Here is a 25293-nt window from a genome sequence, read left to right as displayed (position 1 = left end):
AGAATTAATGGCAGGACCGGGTAGAATAGTACGCCCCCCTCTGCCAAATAAAGAGGCTAATTATTTCAGAATGGTCCTTGATTTCGTATCAATAAAGCGTTCAATGTCTTATATTAATCAATTTCACCTATTTCTTCCAAATTTCCCTTTTCTTTCAAGTTTTTAATCATTCAAATATGCACATTACAAAGACATGACTTTGTAACTATTGCCTATTGATTCATTGTCTCGTCAGTTATCTTTTAGCAGCCTTCACAGTGGGTGCAAAGGGATGAAGGCGTCTAAAACTTTCTCGACATTTAGGCTATCCTAAATGAACATGTTAATTTCCTTTAAGCACACTGCAAATGTTGGAAACGAGAGGTGTTACTTTAACAATCGCTCCATCAGATATCGAAAGCGTCGGCGCAGGGGAGTTTGTTTTGTTAATTGCCTGTCTTAATCCTAATTACAGTTTTGGGTGGAGAAGATTTGGGCGCGGAAGAAGGGGTAGGCTACTTTGTATGTAAACTGTAGACTACAGATTCACCTCGACAATTCCATAGTATACTCGCACTACAAAGAGAAACGATCGGACCTAGGCCAGCAGCGCCTGAGTTTGGAAACTGGGATAAGGACATCTTCCAGCGCTCCGCGGCAGCAGCTCCATAACGCGGACAGGTAACAGCTTGCACCCCGCTTCACTCGCCTGGCGACAGTCCCTGCAGTTCGATAAACAACATTGAATAGTCTACATTTATTTGCTACATTGTTTAGTGTAGGCGAAAAATTCGTCCTGGATTAACTCTGACAGAGCAGCCGACATCACGTTTTGTTGCATTTCATTTACATTCTTCTACCTTAGGTTTTGGCACGTTGTGTATGTAGCCTATAGGTTATATAGCCTAGCCTATCGCCATAACAAATATTGTATCCTAATTTAATGTTAGGCAGGCTATTTGCTTAATAGTAGGCCTACAGAAACTAATCCAAAACAGCCTAACAATCTATTTTTGCAAATATTCGCACTTGTTTGGCTAAATTAAATAATTTTCTGAAACTCATCTTCCCTTTTGTTGCAACTCCGAGTCGAAAAACCCCCACTGAAGTGTGTGTGGTCATTCAGTTAAGAATGCGATAAGGAATTGAATGAATCGCATTGAATGACCCTGCTTTGAATCGAAAGTGATTGCATAGGGTACATGACTGGAAGTGCGTCTTGCATAGCCTACAGTTCAGTCTTTTTACATTCTTTAGCCCGACAAAGAAGTATGATAACAACCCTATATTTTGACGAGTTGACCTGTTAGCCCCGTTTCGCTTCTTATCAGACAGTCTCATCTTGCACAGGTTATTCAATGTCCTGATTCGATCTTTACACCATGTCGTTCGCTAAACTGGCAAATCTGACCGTTTTTAACAGTTGAACACCCGTTGCGCAACGCTTTGCTTGCTGTCACGGGCACGGGGGTATGGTACACACGCGTCTCGGTCCATTAGCCTATATCTGTCCAGTGTAACACATACCACAACCTGACAACTACATAAACATTGTTTTTAAGTACAGCTGTCGTGGGCGGTAGTTGGGCTATAGCAAAGAACCTAGGATCATATGTCCTATTGTTTTATGATTTGTTGCCTACTCTGAAATTTGTCCGATGACGCAACCGCTTTGGAAGGTTGTGTCGTCACAAAGTGTTGTGCTCGTAATTGTGTGTGCTGCTGTAGGCTAATGACTTCCTGCACATTGCCGAAAAGAAGAGGCATGTGATTCTGGTTGTGACTGAGAGCACGTTTCAGGTTGTTTACGGGATTGAACTGTGAACCTCGGTAAACATTTACCTGCGGAAAAGGTCTGCGAGCTTAAATAGTTCTCTCTATTTAGTGGTTGAAAGTTTCAGTTACAGTTTCTAGAGTTGAGTCCGTTTTTCCCAGGGTATCAGTCACACACACCCGTTTCTCACTGTGGAAAACAAGAGAATCTCAGTCATGTTACTTACACTATTATTGTCATTCTTCGCCGTATAGTTCAGTCTTTGAGCTAATGCAAAATTAAGATTTCATAAGTCTAATGTTTGGGAAATGTGGATTTATGAGTTATGAAGCAAACATTGTAGTATTTTGCTTACAGGAAGTGATGAAGTCATTACATCATTTGACGTCTCTATTTGGAATCCAATCGCTGCCTGGCCTGAAACTTGTGTGATGGGATAACTCCCACCCCCCCTCTTTCCTTGCCTCATTGTCAGCAGTGAGTGTGCCACTGGTCTCTGCTCTGTTTGCCTCCTTAATGAAAAGTACAATGCAATCAGTGGCATGTGCCAAATAGACCATGATTAGCTCTTCCTCTGTGTTAAGGAGGGTGATTGTCTGGTGGTGGTGTTGATCGTAACACACAAGTGTCCGCCGTGTGGACAGTCCCTCCAGATGGCTGAGGGGGGAGTGTGTGTGTGTGTGTGTGTGTGTGTGTGTGTGTGTGTGTGTGTGTGTGTGTGTGTGTGTGTGTGTGTGTGTGTGTGGCTGCGGTGGATTGGCAAGATTAGGAGAGCTACTGCAATGCCCCCACCCTGCTCTACGCTGTAGGGGGGCTCGACCTGACGCATGCCACGCGTCCACACACACAGGTCCCTCAGCCCAAACGGGATAATGGCTAGGTCTAACCTCCATACTTCCCCCCTAATGGCTCCTCCATTGAGGGATTAACTCTTTCCAGAACAATACCCAAATCCACTGTGCCTCCTCTGCTCACACACACTTTTTGAGGGAAGTTCAAGCGGATACAAGCTTCGTTTGGCACACGCCACATGACATGGTCGATAAAAATCTTCTCGCTATGATCTTGTGAGAGGCATCCCGTAGACGGGAATTAAAACATATTGTGATAAAGGGAAGAAAATCAGTGACACACCAGATCAACTCTCAAGATAAGATCCACTGCTGTTGTAGGGAAAGAATGGGGAAGTTTGTGAGAGTTTGAATATCACACACAATGTGAATAACAGTCAGGGCGTTTGAATGAGAAATGGACAGTGTAGCCAGTACTTCTCTTCTTGTGACAAGCAGGACCGTTAAGCTGTATCTGCTATGAAGTCAATCAACTTTGCTGGTTTTTGCCTCTTGTTGCAGAGGGAACCAGGAATTTGGAATGCCTGCTAATCTCACCTGTGGTTTAGCCACCCCCACCCATTCCACCCACTCTCATCCTCACCTCCTTTCTCTTCTCTTGCTTTTCATAATCCCTACCTCCTCCTGATGTGTTGGCACCACAATTCTGCTCAGCTCTGTGTGTTACTCTTAGCCCTGATAGGAGCCCTCTGTAAAACTAACAGAGACAGGAGGTCCCCATGCCCTTATTTGTGTGGCCCTCTTCCTCCCTCCCTCTCTCCTCCGGCATGCAGGCCACATTAAATACCCTCCTCGGCCTGCGCATAAACAAAAAGAGCCATTTGACTTCAGAGCGGAGGGACCCCTCCCTACTCCCTACTCCCCCAGCCTCAGGCCTGCCTGCGCCCCCTCCTTCCTTTACAGTTTAAGCAGAGAGAGGGGAAAGGGATCAGGAGAGCCTAGTGGGGGGGGGGGGTGCTTATCTGTGTCTGGGCCCAGATTGTTCCCAGCCAGCAAGCTGGTAGGGATGGACCACGTGACTTTCAAAGGGGAAAAGATGTTCTTTTCGCTCTCGTTTTTTGTTTAGTTGAAATCTTAACTTGTTTTTCTGGAGGGAGTGAGATGTTTTTTTCGGTAGGGGTTGGTTGCTACAGAGCATGGTCATGTAGACCAGCTGGGGTGCAGATCGTGTGTGTTTGGGGTCGGTGGGTCGTCTGTTGGCAGGAAGGAGTAGGTAGTGAGTGATGTGGTCAACTCTCTGTCACTGGGGGGGGGTTGAAGACCCGGTTCTGTCTTTCTATCCCTCCCTGCCCTCCTCCCCTGCCTCATGTTTTATTTTCTTCATTATCATTCTTCATTAGCCCTCGCTCCACTCCGCCCCACTCAAGACTGATGTCAATCGAGGGAGAGTAGGGGATTTCCAGTTGAATTCCAGGACACGATTGCTTGCTTTGAGTGGTCTTTGCTATGAGGATCTGATACAGACAGAGAAAAAGAGGGATAGATGGAGGAGGAGAGACAGTGTTTTGTGTTGTATTTAACCAGGGTCAGCAAGCCCTGGTCCTTTTATGTCTCAGTTTTAGAGGTCGACCGATTATGATTTTTCAACGCCGATACTGATTATTGGAGGACCAAAAAAAGCCGATACCGATTAATCGGCTGACCACTACTCAGTTTATTACCAGAGGCAGAGAGACCGAGAGAGAGGGAGTGTGTTGGTGAGACTGAGCCTAGAGTACAGTTCAGTGTCGCCCATTGGGGGGGGGGTGTAAGAGGAACGTCCGTCCGCGGCTCTGTGCTGGGTAAACTTTAGAGGGGCAGTGAGTCACTGTCACAGGATGTCCTTCTTCCCCAGGAAGACTCATAAACACCCCCCCATCTATGTGTGTTTGTTGTGGGGGTGTTGTTGATATATAACAGTTGCACTGTTACACAACAAGCACCCATGTTGAGGGAATGTGTTTTTGAGACTTTGATTTGGAACTGGCAACCTTTTCAAATTTTTTTGAAGTTTATCGAAGACTGCAGGAGAATGTTTGAATTTATGTTAAGGTGTGTGATGGTACTTTTATGTGCCAATTGATATTGTTGTGTGTGTTTGTTTTGTGTGAAGCAGCGAGAGCTCATGCCTCAGGTGAAAGCGCCTGCTATTTCCATAGAGCAGTGTGTGTGTGTGTGTGTGTGTGTGTGTGTGTGTGTGTGTGTGTGTGCCTGCCTGCCTGCCTGCCTGCCACTGCTACCCTGATTGAGCTGCAAGCGATTGTGTTCCTCATGGTGGTGGGCGGTCCTTGAGAGGGGGAGTGGAGAGAGAATGAAGGAGGGACCACTGAGTGAATCAACATCTCCCTCACTTGTCGAGGGGCAGTCAGTTAAACAGAAGGCACTCACTGGAGCAGACACACACACGCTCACACACAGCACTCGCACTCTGGAGTAGCGCTTGGATTGGAGGGGGAGAGGGTGAACTGCACCTGTCCCACGCGCACACACATAAACACACTCACCCAGGGGATAGATCATTCGGCCCTATGTGTGGCTGGGACCAAAGCTTCTCGGTGAGTACGCTAGTCAATGGAGAAACAGAGACTTGTAGAAAAAAAGTTTGGTTTTGGTATTTTCACTTTATTTTAAGGAATACATTTATTTAATTTTTTCCTAAATTATTATTATTAGTTTTGAGGATTTTTAAAGTTGTGTATTAAATTTGTTTTGCTTGTAATAGTTGAAATAATACTTTTCTAAATTAATCCAGTGATAACGAATATGAAGGTTTATTTTATGACTTATTTATGTAAGTCAAAGTTTTCTCCTTGTTTGTCTGGCCACTCCATTATGCAATGAGTTCGTTAAACTTTCAGTATATTGTTGAATATAATATTTAAATGCAATCATTTTGAGTATTGAGATTGTGTTTAAATTGTTAATAGCTTATTGCAGTTTGTGTCCACTTCAGCGGAATTGTTTGAATTATTAAAATTCTAAAATTGTCATTGGTTATAGCTTGCTTAAATTAAAATTTTGTATTTTAAACTATATCAGTAGTGTTTATCGAATATTTTAACAGATATGTATGTGAGAGTTGAATAAATCAGTTGCTTTTGGCCAGGTTCTCAGTTTCAGTATTCGTTTTGCACAGCTGTCATAGAAAGACTTCTTTATTAGCAGGAACAGATTTTGACTAGTGTTTGGTATTATATTTATCTATATATTTAAATCCCTTTAAAAGGATATTCATGATATCAATGTACAATAAATAATATCACAATATTAAATAGTTTGAAATGATCTACTCTACATTGAAACGGAAAATATCCTATTTGTATTATCATTTCATGGATGTAATTATTTGGGATATTTGTAGTACAATTTTATTTTAAAGTAATGTTGGAAAAACATTTGAGAAAGTGATTTGTTGTTCTGTTACTCTTCTGGAAGTTCATTAATTACGCTAGTCTCTTAGGAAGCTGTTTTGTTGAGTATAGGGTCATATTTCATTTGGTCAAGGCTTGGGGAATTTTGTCAAGCTTGTAGTTGTGGTTTAGTTTTTGGAGATTGTTGGAGGGTTGAGTAGATTTCTGTTGGGTTTATGGTAGGTTTTTCCTGAATTATATGTGAGTGAGTGACGGTGTATAAGGTTGCATTTCAGTCTATCATCGGCCTTGAAATTTGACAATCATTGTAGCGTGTGATCATTCATTCTACGGACACTGTGTTTGTGTTGTGGGACAAGGATGTATGTGTGAGATGGTCTTGGGTGGGGAGCGTTTGAAGTTTGTTTGTGCTGCTGTGGCCCCCCAAATGGAAAAGTTTGGCGCTCCCTCCCCACTGTCCCACACACACACTTGGATGATTTGCCTGTTCCGCTGCTCTGCCACTCTGCTTCCAATTTTAGGTCCATTCAGACGTAGACAGGACTTCCTTCCCCTGTTTGTGACTATTTTTCCACCCTGGGGAGAGAGGGCTAGGGACAGGGAGAGGGGGATAAAGAAAGATATGTGAGGATTAAGAGACTGATGTTGACAGTTTGGTAAGGAGGGAGAATGAAGAAGGGTAGGCTAGAAAGAAGTAGAGTTGGACAGAGAGGGAGAAGGGTACAGAGGGAATGAAGATAGTGAGGGAGGGTAGAGAGACCGAGGGGTAGCGTGGCTGGCCCTGACCTTATGCCAGCTTACATAGCCCATGGAAGGATTGGTTAGGCCGTTTCAGCCTATCTGCACAAGTCATTGGTCAATCTGTCTTGCCCTGAGACACTAGCTGGATCCGCATACAGTATATAACACATACATACTCTTGGGTCACAACTCATCTGTAATAAAAAAAAAAAAAGGAATATACTTTTCACTCTGGATTCAATAACTGTTATTTTTTTATGTAACTTCTTTGAATAGAGTTGATGGTTTCCTGTGAGTGTTTCCCTCTAAGTAGAGAGTAGTGGGGCTCAGACTGTCCTGGGCTAGAGGCTAGTGGGGTTGGTCGACAGTGGCTCTTGTTCCCACAGAGAGAGCAGACACTGTCTGCTTAGTCAGCCAGTCTCAAAGGAACTCGCCACTCACTGACTCATACTGGATAATAACGCTCCCCTCTCTCTCTCTCTTTTTCTCCCCCTTGTCTTTCTGTTCTCTCTCATCTCTCCCCTTCAAATTTTTTCCTTTGTCCTTCTTCTCTCCATCTCTTTGTCTGTTTCGCTTTATCTTATTTTCTCACTCGCTCTCTCTTTTATCGTTTTCCCTTTCTCTCAGGCTACCTCTCATAGCTCGGCCATGTTGACTACTGAGGGGGCCCACACCGTAGAGCACGACAACGTCAAAATGGACACCGAACCCCATAGGGACACGGGATCCAAAATGGCCACCGACACAGACTCTAAGATGGAGGAGGCGGACATGATGAAGTGGACGGAGGCGGAGTTTGAGGAGAAGTGTACCTACATCGTCAAGGATACTCCGCAGGCGGCAGTGACGGAGAGCGAGGGGTTAACGAGAGCAGAGGCTTCACTGCCTCGTAACCTGGCCTTCAAACAACTAGCTGATTCCAAAGAGGTAGGAAGACACAGACATATATACATACACACACACACACCATCTGTAAACCCATATGCTCCCCAAACTCACGACTCAACTGTAGGTAATATATGACAGCAGGAGAAGTCTCAGCCAGGGGGGGATTGTGGTGAGGAGGGTGTCTCGTTGTAAGAGATCACACACTGGAGCACGGCGATGACCTGTGTGTGTTGTAGGAGCGGTGTGTAAGCCCAGTGTGGAGGGGAATTCTCTCTGAGGTGTGATGCAGGTTGCTACAGAGCCTCCACAGTGAGAAATGAGCTCCCATCCATCCATGAAGAGTCATTAATCATACTTAGCCCTGCTGTTGACGGGAGATTCATCAACACATCCTGATAACCATTTACCCTACCTGTCTCTGTGTCTATCCCTCTACGTTCTCACACTAATCAGTCCTACACTAGACCAGACCCAGCTCCCCCTACCTACATGCCTACCTCTGTCCAAATATCAACCACTTCACAACCCAAACTCATCCCCAGTCAGTCTAACTGTTGAACCCTGTAGAATAAGTGTGACGAGGGGTCATGAGATTAGGTGGGGAGCGTATTGTGGTTTTAACCTGATTAAGACCGCATGATTTGGTTGCAATGAATAGATTTTCACTTCATTGCTCATCTGTTTCTTATCACTCTGTGTGTGTGTGTGTGTGAGAATGAGTGTGAGAATGAGTGTTTCCCACCACGTTTGTTTACGAGCTGATACAGTATCCGTCAATATTTATCACCTTCACAGAAGCGACCACTAAGATTGCTAGAGAAAATAAGAACGAGGAAAATGAGGATGTGGACAGAGTATATAGCATTACCAGTGATCAAAGGATATGGACTTAGTCATTTAGGGAGCATTGTAAAGTCAGTTAATAAGTTATCCTCAAAACACCCCTAATCTTGAGAAGTGGTCTGGCCCTGGGATGGAAATGGGAAGGGGGATTTCCCAATCCTTTAGGGAGGGTGTTTGTGTAGGATATGCATGAAGGGGATAAGGGCGTGCGTGTAGACTGTGTAGGGGGTTTGGTGAATACATCAGAGTTTATCATGGTTAGGAGATTAGCTGAATGTCTAGGTTTGGTAATCCCTCATTTTCAGACGGATGCACTTCCCTTGCTGTTCTTCCTTCCTCCCTCTAGTTCAAGTTTTTTTTCTTCAGTGATTTTGAAAGGAACAACAGCGCTTTAATACTCAGGTGTGGATCTCATTCTCCTTTAAGGTGAACAGTCTATTGAGATGAGTTGTTTTGATGTGGTCGGGTGTGTTGTGTGGTTAGCAGAGTGGGTGTCGTAAAGGGTGTCAGGGGGAGTGGCCCTGTGGTCAATTAGAAAGGAACAGAGACGAGGTGAGGCAAGAAGGGGGAGATGCTTTGTGGCGTAACCTGGGTGAGATGGAGGAAATTCAACTCTTTCCCTCAGAGTGTCTAACTCTTCCAGTTGGCACTGGATAAGGGTTAGGTGTGTGTTTCTCTATGTTCACACACTTAAAACACACAGCAAATGTGGCTTGAGGAAAAAGTGTGACAGTCAAATTCCCAGCCTAGGCCACAGATGTTTCTAGTACAGAGTAGTAATTAATCACTCACACACACACACACACACACACACACACACACACACACAGAGAGGCAGCCTTGTTTGTTGATTTGATCATGATGATGGGTTCTTCCGGCCGTCTACATGTGAAGACTGTGACCTCCTGGCAGGATGTGATAACGTAAATCCTCTAACCACCGAACATACACACACTGCAACTAATGGTCTTTATCTCTGTCCTGTAGGTGATTGGAGTGGCCAGCAGAGAGTACATCCCCAAAGGAACATGCTTCGGCCCCCTGGTGGGTCAGAGCTACACTGCAGACAGTGTCCCCAAAGACGCCAACAGGAAGTACTTCTGGAGGGTGAGTGGTTTTCCCTCCTGTCCACTAAAACACACACACACACACACACACACACACACACACACACACACACACACACACACACACACACACAAAGAGAGCAAGCGCTTCACTTTCAGTAAAAGACAGCCACAGAGGAAGAAAAACAACCATAGGTCATTTCCTGTTCCACTGACTGACTTAGTGACGCCAGGGTCTCTGCGTTCTGAAGAAGTTTTTGTGTGTTGAGACGGAGAAGGGGTTTTCTCTCTAATCATTCTGAGACTAAGGCTCTCCACTCTGTGTGTGTGTGTGTGTGTGTGGTACATCCTGTGAGTATGCAGTTTTATACGCATACTTGTCGCTGTAACACACACACACACACACCCTCAACACCTATTTCATCATGATAAATCTGCTGGGTGAAGCCTGTTGATCAGTAGTGGTTGTCTGATCAGTAAGTGCGGCAGCTAGTACAGTAAGAACTGTAGTGGAACAATGGAGGAGGAATATGATGTCAGTTTTACACTGTACACAGGAACAGTGCTACGGTGTCATCGTTCCGGGAAGTGACAATGTAGCACTCGCACACCCTCCCCACACACACAGGCACTCACCTAGATTCAACAACATCCCAAAGCAATGTGTTCCATTCATGTCCCTCGCTCAGGCAAGCCACAACAACACAGTTATAGACCTTTCTCTCTCTCTCGATGATGTTGTCCACAATCAGATAGGCGAGAGAGTGGTCTATGAGTGGAGAGAGGGGGAAGTGTCAGAATGAGTGTCGGTGACATTGTCGGCGTGACATATTCTGACTCAACTCTTTTGGACGTGTATAAGAGAGGCTCCTACTCTGTCGGTCTCGCCATCCCTCAGTCTGTCTGGAGTGGAGGGGGAGAGATTTAACTTTACACTTTAATGATATTACACTCACGCTGCTGTAAATATGATTCCTCAACATATTTAGCCGTTACTCAGCACTGTTTTTCTGGAGCGTTCTAAACTTGCCATTGAGGCTTCCTTGCCCGTTAACCTTTGACCATTTCCTGACTCTCCGTCTCCTCAGATCTACTCGGAGGGCGACTTCCACCACTTTGTGGACGGCCTGGACGAGGAGCGTTCTAACTGGATGCGCTACGTCAACCCGGCCCACTCGGCGGGGGAGCAGAACCTGGCGGCGTGCCAGAATGGCACGAACATCTACTTCTACACAGTGAGGGCCATCCCCCCTGGCACCGAGCTGCTGGTGTGGTACTGCCCAGAGTTCGCTCACCGCCTCCACTACCCGCCCTCTGGAGAGCTCATGATGCAGAAACTCAGTAAGTCCTATCATATGAAACCTTATTACATAGATGTTATACCATAGTAATAACACTAAGTTATATCATGATAATCATACTGTATGCAATGATTTATTACATAGTAATAACACTGTATCCTTGGAAGTATAGTGCACTATTGGTATTATGTTTAACTTTCTATGGTGGTCGTGTGTGTGTGTGTGTGTGATTTTATTTAGCACCTACTCAGTGTTGGTGTGTGTCGTGAGAGTGTATATTTGTGAGAGCCTGACAGTGTTTCTGAGGGGAGCCACGTCTCCTTCCTCTCTGAACATCTGCCTGGCATTAACACACACAGCCCCTCGACCTTTCATCTCTGCCAGCGCCACCATTGCATGTGTGTGATCACTCTAGTCATGAAGTAAATAGTCTAAATGCAAATATGAATATGTGTGTGAGGAAGCAAAAAAGAGTGAGAGAGAACCAGACAGAGTTAGAAGGGGAGGGAGGTAGGAGCCAGCATTCTGCCTCCAGGTGTGGTAGGTAGGTAGGTAGGTAGGGATGGGAGGAAGGAGCCAGCATTCTGCCTCCAGGTGTGGTAGGTAGGTAGGTAGGTAGGTAGGTAGGTAGGGATGGGAGGAAGGAGCCAGCATTCTGCCTCCAGGTGTGGTAGGTAGGTAGGTAGGTAGGGATGGGAGGAAGGAGCCAGCATTCTGCCTCCAGGTGTGGTAGGTAGGTAGGTAGGTAGGGATGGGAGGAAGGAGCCAGCATTCTGCCTCCAGGTGTGGTAGGTAGATAGGTAGGTAGGTAGGTAGGTAGGTAGGGATGGGAGGAAGGAGCCAGCATTCTGCCTCCAGGTGTGGTAGGTAGGTAGGAAGTGACGCCAGTTCCCCGGGAGATGCACATCTCCTGGGGCAGAGAGACACAGGGGCCTGGGCCCTCTGGCTCCTACTTTTTCTCTATGGCCCCTGTAATTAAACCACCCCACTACCACAGGGGCCCCTGTTGACCTGGGAATGACATCATACTTACTTTTCTCTTCTCTCTGTCTCGGTCCATCTCTCTCCCTGTGTCTTTCTCCACTAACCCAGTCATAGTTGAACCAGACGTGTGTGTGTTTGGTTGGTTGTGTGAGTCAGCAGAACTGGCTGGTCTGAAATGACTGAACTGGAGCTCTTCGCACACTCGCTCTCCTCTTTGTGTGACAGCTGTTGTTTTTGTCCATATTTGTGTGTGTGTGTTACATGCTTACACAATCAGCCTTCCTTAAAACGACAATAAGCTTTGCACAGACATATGGCACCTGTTAGCATTTCCTGTTCTAAATGTGTATGCGTTCAAACGCATACTATCCTACTCACACCCTCTCCCTTGCATGCAAGGACACACATACCCGTAGAGGCATTTCATTCCAACACACTCTTTTAATCTCAAAAGTGTGTGTGCGTGCGTGTGTGATGTGCTGATGGCTCCTTGGCCCTTCTCCCTAATTTATTTGGCACTTTAAAAGTGGAGAGACGGAGGGAAGAGAGGAGAGGAAGAAAAGCGTCCCCTCCATTGACTACTTGAACTTCCTGGCGGCGGGGCCGTGCTGACAGATTGATATCTCCAAGATGGCCACCATGTTTGTTTTCTGTAAGATAGGAGGGCTGGGAGTGGTGTTATCTGAGGGGGAGGACAGGGAGGAGGAGAGGGGGAGGCACTGATAACCTCTGTGTTTACACACTGCCGCTGTAGTGGTGTGGGGGTCACTGTGTGTGTGTGAAAGTCTGTCGAGTAATTAAGTGCTGGAAAGCTTAATGTGTATACACGTTAGTGGACACACACACACAGATTTGTGACCCTGTAGTAAAAGTTCAATGGGTAGTAAATGGATGGGATTATTGATGTCCACTCTAAAATCCCGATTCTGATGGAGGTTTAACAGGTGAGGATGTGCTAACCGACATGCAGAGGCTTTTAGCGTGTGTGTGTGTAGCCTGGAAGCGCTTTCAGTAATCCCATCTTTCATCATGTGGAGGTGACAGTAGGTGCAAGGGAGGAGGAAGCTCTCCCAGTTAACCTTTGACCTGGAAACAATAGCAAACGAGAAGGAATCCTGGGTGGTTGTTTTTACTTCTACCTAAAGGACTGATAAAAGTCCAAAGGTGTAGGATAGGAAAAGTGTGTTTTTGTGTTAATGGAACGTGATTGAAGGGTCCTTCTTTGGGTTGTGAGTGTGTATGCTGGAGAGGATGAGCATACATATCATTCAAAGGCCTCTTTTGTCAGGAAGTGTCAAGTGTGTGTGTGTGTGTGATTGAGAGAGTCAGGTGGAGAGGGCAGGTTGAGGCCAAACTTGAGAGGAAACTTTCAATCAGCCCTGCCCCCATTTGGATTTTATCTTGATTTTTATCTGCCCCCAGACCACCACCTCCTCCCACACACACCCTGCCCAGAGGCAGCTGTCACGCCTCACTTCCTGTCTTTTAGCCCCCCCATGATCGTTCGTCAAATCTGTCGCGCTAATTGAACCACTGGGTTACAGTGTTCCTAACCCCCCCGTCCCCCTCACACACTACAGCTGAAAGGTCATTATTTCTCCTAAGCTAAAGACATGTCTAAAGTTTTTCCTGTGCGCACTTTAAAATATTCCTCACACCAAGTCAAAGGGAAACGTGGTCTTCAGTCAGAGGGAGAACAGTGTGTCTGACCTCTCTCTCTCTCTCCCTCTACAGAGCAGTCTCTGCTGGAAGCCAAGCAGCAGGCCAGTGAGGAGCATGCCAGCAGCAGCAGGGGCCCCACCACCTACAGCAAGAGGGAGCCCAGCCGGCCACTGGCCACGCGACCCCGCTGTGCTGACAGCCCCGATCGGCCCCTGTACCCCCGAGCCCTCTACCCCCCATTCCGCCCCCACCCTCATCTAACGGAAGAGTTCCTGAGCCTTAAGACCAGCCCGGTACAGTTTGGTTACACAGCAATCAGATCACCAGGCAACCAGTCGTCGGCGACCCCGAGTCCGTCGGCGAGGAGCAGTCCGGAGAGTAGCCCCCACGGTAGCCCTGCATCTGCCCAACCCACACCCCCATCCTCTTTCTACCGCCGAGGTTTGGGTCCCTTCCCAGGCTACTCTCCGCCAGCCGCCCCCCTTTCCTCGCCCTTCTACCCACCCGGCCCCCACTACTCCCCCTACATGCTACCCCACCACTACCTGCTACCTGGGGGTGGGGTGCCCACTGTCGGGGGCATGTTTCCAAGAACGTACCCTTTCTTCAGCAGCCTGCTGCCCCCCCACATGCCCCTGCTGCCTGGGGAGGCAGGGAGAAGGTTCTTACTACCTGACTCCTCCCACCCCTCATTCTCCACCCACAGGGACTTCCTCCTCTCCGCCCCCACTAGTGCCTTCTCAGCCGCCACCACCCTCAAGGATAAAGCCGGCCCCCACTACCCCCATCACCCCTACTCTGGCCATGCTCATCCTCACCCACACGGGCACCCCCATGCACCCACCAGCGGCTCCCCTACAGCGGGCACGGCGGCCCCTAGTGAGCGCATGCCCACCAAGCCTACCTCAGCCTTACTGGGCAGCGTCCGGCAAGAGGAGGCCATGAACCTGAGCAAGATGAAGCGTGGTGGTGGTGGCTCTACAGGCTACAAGACCCTGCCTTACCCACTCAAGAAGCAGAACGGCAAGATCAAGTACGAGTGTAACGTCTGCAGCAAGACCTTCGGCCAGCTCTCTAACCTCAAGGTGAGACTGGAGACATTCTGTTCGCTCCCTTCATTCCATGCATCCAGACTACTTTGTGTTCCCTTGCATTGAACCCAACTGATGTAGCGTTGTGTCCCTGCTGTGTGTAGGTGCACTTGCGTGTCCACAGCGGTGAGCGACCCTTCAAGTGTTCGACCTGCAGTAAGGGCTTCACCCAGCTGGCCCACCTGCAGAAACACTTCCTGGTGCACACTGGAGAGAAGCCCCATGAGTGCTCGGTAAAGACCACCACCAATTCTATGCTAGCCGCTAAGTCTGTTAAGCTAGCTAGCTGCAGCATATACATAAGCAACGCTGAACTTCCTCCTCTAACCCTTGACTTGTTCTCTTTCCCCCAGGTGTGCCATAAGCGCTTCAGCAGCACCAGCAACCTAAAGACCCACCTGCGCCTCCACTCGGGTGAGAAGCCCTACTCCTGCAAGCTCTGCCCTGCCAAGTTCACCCAGTTTGTCCACCTCAAGCTGCACAAGCGCCTTCACTCCCGCGAGCGGCCACACAAGTGCCCCCACTGCCACCGCCACTACATTCACCTGTGCAGCCTGAGGCTACACCTGAAGGGCTACTGCCTGGCTGCCGTCACCTCCTCAGGTGGCCCCACTCCCAGCCCCTCCACCCAGGAAGAGCTCCAGCACATCAATGAGGAAATTGAGCGCTTCGACATGAGCGACCACGCTGAGAGGCTGGACCAGCTCCAGGGAGGGGTTGAGGTCGAGGCTGTCCTGGAGAAGCAGGTCCTGGGGATGCTGTGGAGGGAGATGGACCTCAAGACCTCCGGCTATCACCACCACAAGGGCGGCGCCAGTGAGCTCCAGTCTACAGGTTACGGCCTGTACAATTCAGTCAATGAGACGTCGGTTATCAAACAACTGCGCCGAAGCAGTCCACTTCTTCCCTCCAACGTCACAATCAAGCAGGAGTCCGAGGAACAGGCTTGAGCTCACCTTTTGAAGGACGTTGAGTCAGACTGTGTGGCTCTGAGAACTTGGTTAGCAGGAGCAACGAGTGTAAATATATTTTTGATGGTTGTAGCGACTGGGGTTTTCAAACTTTCAGGGACTTCTGTACTCAGGGCTCTAAGAGACACTGTCCCCAGACTACTTAACTGTTCCACTGTGTCCTACACTTAAGACAGGACCATCATCCACCCTGGATTTCATATCATTATCATTAATATTATTACTATTATGTTTCTTTTCAAATGTTATTTTTGTTGAATTTATTATATAACCTTCTTAATTTATTATGCAATTATTCTGTCTTCGAAAAGCAATATGTGGAAGTGATGTTTACAATGACCAGGTAATTCATTGTAATTTACTGTTTGTTTTTCTGATTTTGATTTCACTCTGGGGCCATTTCTTTGTAGATACTTTCTCTCTCTGCCTGTATCCGTCCTGTGTGACCTGTTGAGAAGCAGGGGCGCCTACTTTGAATTTTTTTATTTATTTAAACAATATAGCAGGTTAAAAAGGGTCAAAGGTCGCAACTTTGTTTTGCCAAAGGTGAACACAAACTGTTGATTAGAAAGAAAAGGTATTGCTTGACCTTCTGACCCTTCCAGCAAGCTTCTCTATGTCCACGCTCATCCTGAGCTCTACAAAAAAGGGCTTTTTTTTGTGTTTTGTTATATATTTTCAACAACGGTTACCTCAGTGTGTGTATGATTGTATGCCTGTGAGAATGTGTCTGTACGTTCAGAGGGAAGCTGAAGGCGAGTGTGTTTCTATTTATTGCTTTTGCTACTTGAAGAAGAAACCAAAATGAACTGGAGTGCAGCGCCACGTGATCCAAAGAGCAGGAAAGTCTGCTCAATATGTAGCATATAAAGACTGCGAGTCTGGGAATCCTCCCCCCCCCAACAGTCCAAGGGAACTTCAAAACACTGTCAATAGCAAAAGGAGACACAGTAAACCTTCTCAAATGGGATTTGTCGGATTCGAGGCTAGTATCCAAAGTTTACTTGGCTTTAGTTTCAAACACACCAAAAAGAAGACCAAGAGAATACTGTTTGTCTGTGATGAAGTGTTAGCTCTTTAGCTGTGGTTTTGTTTTTTGTTTGAGAAAAATGTATCCCCCTTCTCGTTTTTAAATGGCACAGACCAAAGCACCTCGGCCTTCTTATGCACTGGCCCCTCCCCTTTATGACTTAAGTGCCGGTGCTTGCTCCTCCCACTATTCAATCTGATTGGACTGTTATAATGGCTTTAAGACTACATATGGTTTGTCTCCAAGGCAACTGTGACCTCAGGTCGGGGACCTGGAAGCAGTTGCACATCAGCCCCCATCCCCTTGCTTTCTCCTATCTCTTTTTTTTCTCTCCCTCCAACCCTGAAGTACGACCAAAGCATCCCCTTTCGTCTTTAGCCCTAGAGGAGAAAATTTGAAAAAATACTGTCTCTGTTTACATACTCGTTTACATAGTTATTTATGTGCAAAATGTAAATTTATGATAAATGTCCACAGTTCTAATCTGACTTTTGTGTGAGTGTTTTTATTTGCCTCCTGTTTTGGGTATTGTGCTTTAGGAGAAGGAACTAGCAGACAATAGGGTCTCAATATTCTATGGCTTCTTGTAGATCATGTTGCTTCCACCTCTCATGTAGCCCCAGATCAGTGATCATGAAGGAGAGGTAGCTAGTTAAAATTAATGAGACACCACTTTGCCTCGGACAATATGAGGCATCATCAAAGTGGTAAGCATATGCCTTTTGGTTTAGATCAAGACACTGGGAGAAGTGCCAAGGGATGGAATGAATGGAGAATAGTGTATTTAGAAGATGCATAAACCTTTCATTGACATCATAGATTTCTATGAATGTTCTAGTCATGCATGCAGGGTCAGTATGTAGTAAAGAAGACTGCACGGCCCGCAAAAATTGACATAAACCTTCAAAGCTAAAAGACAGGAAAAGGAAATAGGAGTACATTTGGAACACATCCCCATGCCCCACGGCAATAGTAACTGTGGTCGGTCTTTTATCCTCAGTTTATCCTGCACCATTTCCTCATGAGCAGACCCTCATTGAAAAAGTGAATAATTCAGTACAGACTGCAGGCTCTGCACAATCAAACCCACACTGTAGTATACACAGCAGCATAACATACCGGTTTTCCTCATGGTCAAGTAAAACAGCAGAATGGTTTTGTAAAAATACTAGACATCCCCTTACTCTGGTTTCAGAGTAAGGCACATGCAGGTAACTGCCAAAATAAAGGAAACACCAACAAAGGGGTTTAGTGGACCTAAACCATAACAGATCCGCTAGAACCCTCATTTACTTGTTTCCTTTATTTTGGCAGTTGCCTGTACGTAGGCCTACAAGGCACAATCATGAACAAGCTCTATTATAATGTAAACGTTAAGCTAGCTAGCACAGCTGATGAGCTATTCATGTTTCTGACCTAGTATTTATTTGGTTTATTTCAAGACTAGCTGGAATGTAGCCAGTACCATTTGCCTATAAACTTGCTCCTGTTTGTGAATCTTCTGCATTAGCAAATAACAACTGTCGTCTGAGTTTGTAGCGTAGCCTACGTGCTCTTTGTCAAACCGAAAACATCCTGTGCTCTCACCTTCTGACTCAACGGTTTTCGCTTTAACGTAGCATGGGCTATTTGCTCTCTTTCCAACATCCTATTATTACTATCAGGGAAACTGAACAATCAGATGTTGACACAGCAAGTTCCACTGCCCCAGCTAGCATTAGCTAGCATGACTTAGGGATGGTACTTTTTTTGACTGATTGAGTGGGCGAAAACAGACACCGGGCTTCCTACACCTAACTGAGGACCTCAACTGGTTGGTAGTGTGAGTAACACGTTTATGGTGTTGTCGAACATTGTGAAATGAAATACTTTTTGGTGGAATCACACTTGAGACACGCAAACATTGGTGCTATTCATGTTACTAAACGAACATTGGATGTAATCTCTTAAACTCAGTTGGCAACAAGTTGCCTCATAAAACAGTATGGCTGTGGACCTTACAACTCCCTCTCTTTCACTCTCACAGACACACACACACTCTGGCTGTGTGACAGAGGAGTAAATATAGCTAAGCGATAGTATACACACAAAAGGGTCAGTTGTATTTAGCGTCTCCATCTACAAGTTAATGTTCTCGCCACAAGACTCCTTGGTTATGTGCACTTAGTTTCTATCAATTAAACCGTAGACGAAACAGCCGCCACGACACACACACAACGAAACTCCAACTTGTGAGTTTCGTTCCAGCATGACGCCATCGATGAGGATGTTTCCGGAAAACAAACCCTAGCTTTGCCGTAAATATACTGTAACAAGGACCGCATTACGCAAGCAGAAGGGGGGTCATCAAACTCAATGGGATGTGATTCAAAAGTGATACATCTCTCTCCGCCTCATAGAACTTGCCGAACCTGTCCCATTTAGCCCATCTTGACAGGAAGTCGACCACGTTTTAGGACGAAAACAGAAACCAGATGAGGCCCAGAAGACACGAGTCGTAGTTACAGATAAGGACCAGAACACATGGTGACCGGGTCATATGGACTGCAGAGAAGGGAGAAATGATGAGCAGTACAGTACAGTTGGTAACTTGAACACATGGACAGACCGCTGTGCAACTAGCATCTGGGAAACAAGAGAAACTGTGGTTGAATACAAAGGAGCAGCAAATGAAGCTCATCTGTCCCAATGAAGCTAGAGGCTGAACAAAGATGGCTGCAGTGATGTAGTGCTGAGTCACCGCCATCGTGCGTAGGTGGCACGCGTCTAATCTGCGTTTGTGTGCAAACGTGAGTGTGTGTCTATGCGAGGTGCAGATTTCTCACAGATGTATTTATTTATTTAACCTTTATTTAACTAGGCAAGTCAGTTAAGAACAAATTCTTATTTACAATGACGGCCAAACCCTCCCCTAACCCGGACGACGCTGGGCCAATTGTGCGCCACCCTATGGGGTACACCAGGCTTGAATAGATTTGCTGAAACACCCACAAAACTGAATTTATATGAATTAACGTCTTTACATAATCATGAGAAAGGACCGGAATATCGATTAGGCCTATAAGTTTAGTATGGCCGCTTTTTTATAACATTTTAGTTTAAGTAGGTCTAACGTGATGATATTATAAAAACATGAAGTGCATATTTTTGTCTAATGACCATGTAAAAAACACATTGCAACTCACCATGTCGCTGAATCAGTGGGAACCCTGAGCTTGTTTCCCGGCAACAAAACGGTCCCATCTAGGGGTGATGGGAGACAGTGACACCCGAAGTGTGTTCCTTATGTCCAGTCTTTTTTCTGAAAGAGAAATCTGGCAAGCGAAACACTCTGGCAAGCGATCTTCCCCTGGATAGCCTTGTTAGATAGCCTCGTTAGATATCTCCACATACTACACACGGGGCTTGGAGCATGCGAGTCACCTGTCGCAATAAAGCCATATTTTAGGTAGGACTCATCATATTTTCTATTGAATTAGGCTTTTTTTTTTGCAGTCTCTAATTATAGCCTATAATTGTATATAATTATTATTTTATTTTACTGATAAAAAAATCGATATATATATATATATATATTTATCCTTTCTGTGTCCTTTCTGGACCGGCCTGGTGGTTGGGGACAGCTGCCTTACGGGACTAGTGCCCCACAGATTTGTCATCGGCCCTATCCAGATGACACAGATGAAGTAAGGGTGGAAGGGGAGTGAGTTGTTCGGGCATTATAGCAATTAGTGTTCAGCTGTGTGAATTTATGAGCCACATGTGAAGGCCTCCGATTAGGAATTATGATTACCTTCCCTCGCTTCCTGCCACCAAACACCGCTCCTTTTGCCTCCCTCCCTTGATCCTGGCTCAGACACTGTACGTGACACACACACAATCAAACACACACACATAAACTCTCTCTCTCTCCATACCACATCATATGCACATATGCAAACAATATCCTCGCTACTTCAATGAGAGAGGTTATGTATTATGTGTGACTGTAATTGTGTGTGAAGCGGGCTTATAGCTGGTGCTATATATCAATGTGGGTTAGTGTAGTGTGATGTGAGTATGTGTGGGTTTTGTGAGCAGGGCCTAAATTAACACACGCCACCTGCCAAATGCAGGTAGATTTTGGCATTGGTGGGTAAGATGTCTATTTCACCAGCCACGTTGGAGGGTGGTCAGGGCTCCACAGTGCGAGCATTTCACTCGCATTTGTGAATATAAATAGTAAAGTATGATCACATTTATAGCTAAATAAATGCTGCTGTAGCTGTTCTCAAAGTATTTCAGCTGTTTTGTTTCATAGCTGGTAAATTAAATGCACAAAGTCAAAGAACTACGAATGCTACAGACCAGGGTTTCCCAAAGTTAGTTTTTTGCCCTAGTACTACACAGCTGATTCAAATAATCAAAGTTTGATGATGAATTGTCTATTTTAATCAGCTGTGTAGTGCTAGGGCAAAAACCCAAACGTGCACCCAGAAGGGGCCCCAAGACCGACTTAGGGAAACCCTGCAAGTACAGCCTGTCCCTCCTCGCGCTGCAACACTGCCTGGCCGTGTGCACGTGAAGAGCTGAGTGAAAGATTCGTTTTTAGAAGAGTTGTGCACAGGTATAAAAGTTTATCTAATTTACTTGAAACGCACGTATACTGAAATGATACTTTGTCCTTGTGTTTCTTGTCTATTTACATTGTTTTGTTCACAAGTTAGGTTGTTTTTCAAAGTTTGCGTTTCAACTGCGAGGGAGAGAAGAAAACGCGGCTATTAGTCAGATACTCAGTCTTACAGGCACACGACTCCCTAGTCACGTTACCACGGTAACCTCCCACCCTTTTTTTGTTGGTCAAAATAACGTTTTAATGAAAATATGTCATTCATTGTTGTTTTAATATGTTGGTAACAGTTTTGTAAAAGCAATTGGGCAAGCGAGGCAGTGCTGTATCATGTTCCGCCCGACGCGACAGCAAAGGACCAGTCAACCCATCTACCTGTGACTGTATGTATGTATGATACAGATCCGCCTCTTGTTCCATCCATCCCATTTTCAAACGATGCAACAGGCACAGCCAAACAACGGAGGTGATGTATTTTTATTTTTTAACAAATATCGACAAAAACAATATTAATTCATATACAAGTTTTAGTTGCTTTTTTTTCATTGTAGTTAAAGTAGTGCCATACAGTTTAAATGTATTTATAGAGTGAAAAAAGTTTGATTTTGAATTAGACCATTTGCATTTGTGACCTCCCAACCTTAAAAGGGTAGGTGAACATTTTGTCTCATCTGTGATACTTTGGTTAAGACTCAGGTCACAAATAAACAATATACCACATGAATTTTCACTAGTAATACATTTGTTTTAGAAACATTACAAAGCATTTATCTGTTTTCTTGGTTAATTATTGTCAAAAACATTTTTATTTTGGCTGATAAAAAATCTGAGTGGCTGGTAGATTCTTTTAATCTACGTAACACAGTGGCTGGTGGACCAAAAAGTGAATTTTAGGCCCTGTTTGTGAGTGCGTTTTACAAAACCTTTCATGTCTTCAGATGAGCCAGAGAAAACGTCCCCATGGACTGTGGCTCAAGGGCATACTCAAGTAACAAGAACATAAATATTTACATCATTGCATTTTGTTTATTTCAGGAAGTTTTTCAGGTTCCGAATTGGCTATCAGTGGGAAAAATACTGTTAGCAGTGAATCAACATTTTACATGTTTGTCACACAAAGACACAGACAGGGGCTGAGGGTCTAATTCTCTAGTCTATTAAAGACAAAGTACAGTCTTCCTCTTTGCACAGCCAGCTAGGAGCCACAACATCCAGTCAATACTTACTCACACAGACCCTGAGTCAGAGGCTACAGCTGGGAAGTGGGTACAGTAGTTAGAGAGAAAAAGAGGCAGAGTGGATACAGTAAGCTCAGCCACTGCGACAGACACTGATGGGAGGATGTAGATAAAGGCGAGTGACCGTAAAGGCCTTGAAGTGACTCTTTCTCTGCCTTCAGCACCTGCCCATTAGCGGCCTAAGTTAATGACAGGTTGGCCCCTGTGTGGGGCGAGGGGAGGGGGACGCACTCAAAATGAGAGGGCACCCCCGGGAACGAGAGGAGAGTTATTTGCTCCTCTGACAGCCATTCTTACCCCTGGCTACAGGTGTGCTTGAGGTACGGAGGGAACCTGTGTGTGTGAATATGTGTAAGAAAGACAAGGTTTGTATTCATCTGTTTGTGTAGTCACGGCGTGGCGGGGGGTGAGGTGAGGGTGGCAGAGGGGAAAGTTGTCTCCAGTCACCTCGTATAACTTCACAAGGCAGAGTCTGACTTACGGTCTCCAGCATCTCTGGTTAACCTCAACATCCTCATCAAGAGAGAGAGAGGAGGGGGGACTCTTTGGCTAGACAGTAGTTTATTTTTTTCCTTTTGAACTAACAATACAATTTGAGTTTGACTTTCATCAACTCAATACGTGTCATTAAAAGGTATCCAAAAGCAGAAAAGTGTGTGACAGAGAGAAAAGACAGAGAAAGAGAGGGAGTGACTAAAAGCAAATGATAGAGCTAGGGTTTCTAACATTCAGAGAGCTGAACTCTGTCCTTTTAATAATTACAAACTTCAAAGGCTGTTTCCTCGTTAAAACAGATCATTCTCTCTATCCTTTGAAGCAGGAGGAAAAGAGAGGGATGGACAGAGAGAGATGGGACTCTGTGTTTGTAGTGCCAAGAATTGAAAGAAACAATGAGGACAGTAATCTCTTAGATGTGTTTGGTGACTAGTTTACAACAAGTGGAGACTGGGACGGGATGGCCATTTCCTTATTCCACAGAGAGAGAACACGTCCCTCTTGAAAAGAGATTAGATCGGGAGATAAACATGGAATAATAAGGGTAAACAATAGTAATTCAGAAACAGGCTGAAGCTATTCTTTTAAAGGATTGAAAATGAAAACTTAGTCTACAATTTTCTGAAAATATTTTGTATCCACCTTTACCACCCCCTGAACCTCAAATAAACACAAATAAATGACCAAGAGAAATCTCCCAGGTGAAGTGTTTTTACTTCTATATGAAAACCTAGATGTAGAAATAAGAGGCACATAACATCCCCATTCAATGATAATGCAAACCAGAACAGGAACAAAAAGACACAGGCATAGCCCAGAACTATAGTATAAAACAAGTTCATTTTTAATTCAATGTTAATTCTACACAAACATTTTTACAGCATTGTAATCATTGCAGTAAGTAGCAAATGAAAGAAAAGCAAGCTACTGCAAAATAGTGTATATGGAGAGAAAGAAAATAAAAAAACAGAAAGAATGCACATTTGTTTGTTGCAGAGTTAACAGTGAGAACAACTCAGAGTTGAAGATAGCATTCGTTAATCAATAAAATATTGAATTAGTAACGTTTCTACTGACTGGATGGTTCTGTTTGTACCTGTGCTGTAAGTATGACCGCAATCACCAAGAGAAAGTAAAGGAAGGGAGAAAAGACAAACAGCAGAGGAACGGAAAAGTATCTCTGAACTCTTGTTTGCATATTGACTAGTGTGTGTGGTGGAAGGAAAACTACAGTATTTGTAAATAAGCTCAGAGTCCAAATGTAGAAATATAGAGCAGAAATCCCCCCCAGTGAGCTTGTGCCGAGAAAAGGCCCATTGGCCGCCTATGCACTCTCATCCTCTCTTTCTCCCTAATCTCGCTCTCTATCCCGCAGGGGATGCAGCATGGAGGGAATACAGTCATGGATTCCTCTAAATTACTAATCACTCTCATGTGTGTCTGATACCCTCTGACTGCTCTCAGCCCCCTGTAACGTGTTAAACACAAACAAATGTGTGTGTGTGTTTGTGTGAACTCAGTTTCGCGGAATCTAGTACCAATGACTAGAACAGTAAGGGTTTGGTTATTGTTGAAACACATTGGGGGAGCATTTGGGGTTGTTGTTGATGGTAACAGTACAGAGCATGCCCAGTGACCTGCTTAGTGACCTCTGACCTTTCGTTACCACCTCAGCCTTAATGGACGCATCCCGGTCTGCTGATATCTAACAACCACAACAGGATGGACTAAGTGATGACCTGCGAGCAGAAAGGCAATTGGAAAACTGGGGTCAGACATTGTGTCCCACATACAGGTAACTCCCAAAATAAAGGAAACACTTGTGTAAATGATGGATACAAAGTATATCGAAAGCAGGCGCTTCCACACAGGTGTGGTTCCTGAGTTAATTAAGCAATTAACATCCCGTCATGTTCATGTATAAAAATGCACAGTTGCCCATTATTAGGCTACCATGGCTAGGAGAGATCTGAAAATGAGCGTTTGCTAAATTAATAAAATCTCAGAGACTGAGAGGGGTCTCAAAGAACCATAGGGGGATTAAAGAACACTTATGGGAGTTTCTGTAACTGCGCCTGAGACAGCATTTTCCACCACCATCAACAAAACACCAAATTATGGAATAAAGTTCTAGACACGTGTAGAATCTATGCCAAAGTGCACTGAAGCTGTTCTGGTGGCCCAACACCCTATTAAGACACTTTATGTTGGTGTTTCCTTTATTGTGGCAGTTACCTGTACTTCCCCATTGTAATGAAAAACAAATGGTTGCCGAGGATCACTTTGGGTGAGTTGCTAGACATGCTACCAAGGGCTTGGAGATCTGAGGAATGGCAGTATACACATGCAATAGAGATATTTAAAGGCTCTGCAATAGAGATACAGATAGAGTTGTCAGTATTGAGCAACTCACTCCAAT

At 45.2% G+C, this 25293-nt stretch overlaps 1 protein-coding gene across 2 annotated transcripts; it reads left to right on the top strand.

Annotated features, from left to right (window-relative positions):
* The first annotated feature begins 260 nt into the window (after positions 1 to 260).
* Positions 261 to 17020, top strand: LOC106580605 (PR domain zinc finger protein 1). Of its 2 annotated transcripts, none has more exons than XM_045702746.1 (7): positions 261 to 660; positions 7323 to 7622; positions 9414 to 9533; positions 10582 to 10834; positions 13513 to 14525; positions 14636 to 14764; positions 14885 to 17020. In XM_045702746.1, the coding sequence occupies exons 2-7, from the start codon at positions 7344 to 7346 to the stop codon at positions 15479 to 15481; spliced, it is 2391 nt and encodes a 796-aa protein (XP_045558702.1). In that variant the 5' UTR covers positions 261 to 660; positions 7323 to 7343; the 3' UTR covers positions 15482 to 17020. The 2 variants fall into 2 exon arrangements, with proteins under 2 accessions (XP_045558702.1, XP_045558693.1); XM_045702737.1 differs by lacking the exon at positions 261 to 660 and adding an exon at positions 4916 to 5138.
* The last annotated feature ends 8273 nt before the right edge of the window (positions 17021 to 25293 follow it).

This window comes from Salmo salar, chromosome ssa02, assembly GCF_905237065.1.
Source record: "Salmo salar chromosome ssa02, Ssal_v3.1, whole genome shotgun sequence".
In the NCBI taxonomy this organism is placed as follows: domain Eukaryota; kingdom Metazoa; phylum Chordata; class Actinopteri; order Salmoniformes; family Salmonidae; genus Salmo; species Salmo salar.
The sequence above is the reverse complement of the archived record's forward strand: the minus strand, read 5'-3'. Positions and strand labels throughout refer to the sequence as shown.

What these genes read in the sequence shown, in the direction of transcription:
- LOC106580605 (XM_045702737.1), top strand. Translation starts at nt 5,112, where the DNA reads ATGTGTGGCTGGGACCAAAGCTTCTCG. An exon ending in AACTAGCTGATTCCAAAGAG is followed by an intron (nt 7,623 to 9,413) that starts GTAGGAAGACAC and finishes TCTGTCCTGTAG; the next exon opens with GTGATTGGAGTGGCCAGCAG. An exon ending in GCCAGCTCTCTAACCTCAAG is followed by an intron (nt 14,526 to 14,635) that starts GTGAGACTGGAG and finishes TGCTGTGTGTAG; the next exon opens with GTGCACTTGCGTGTCCACAG.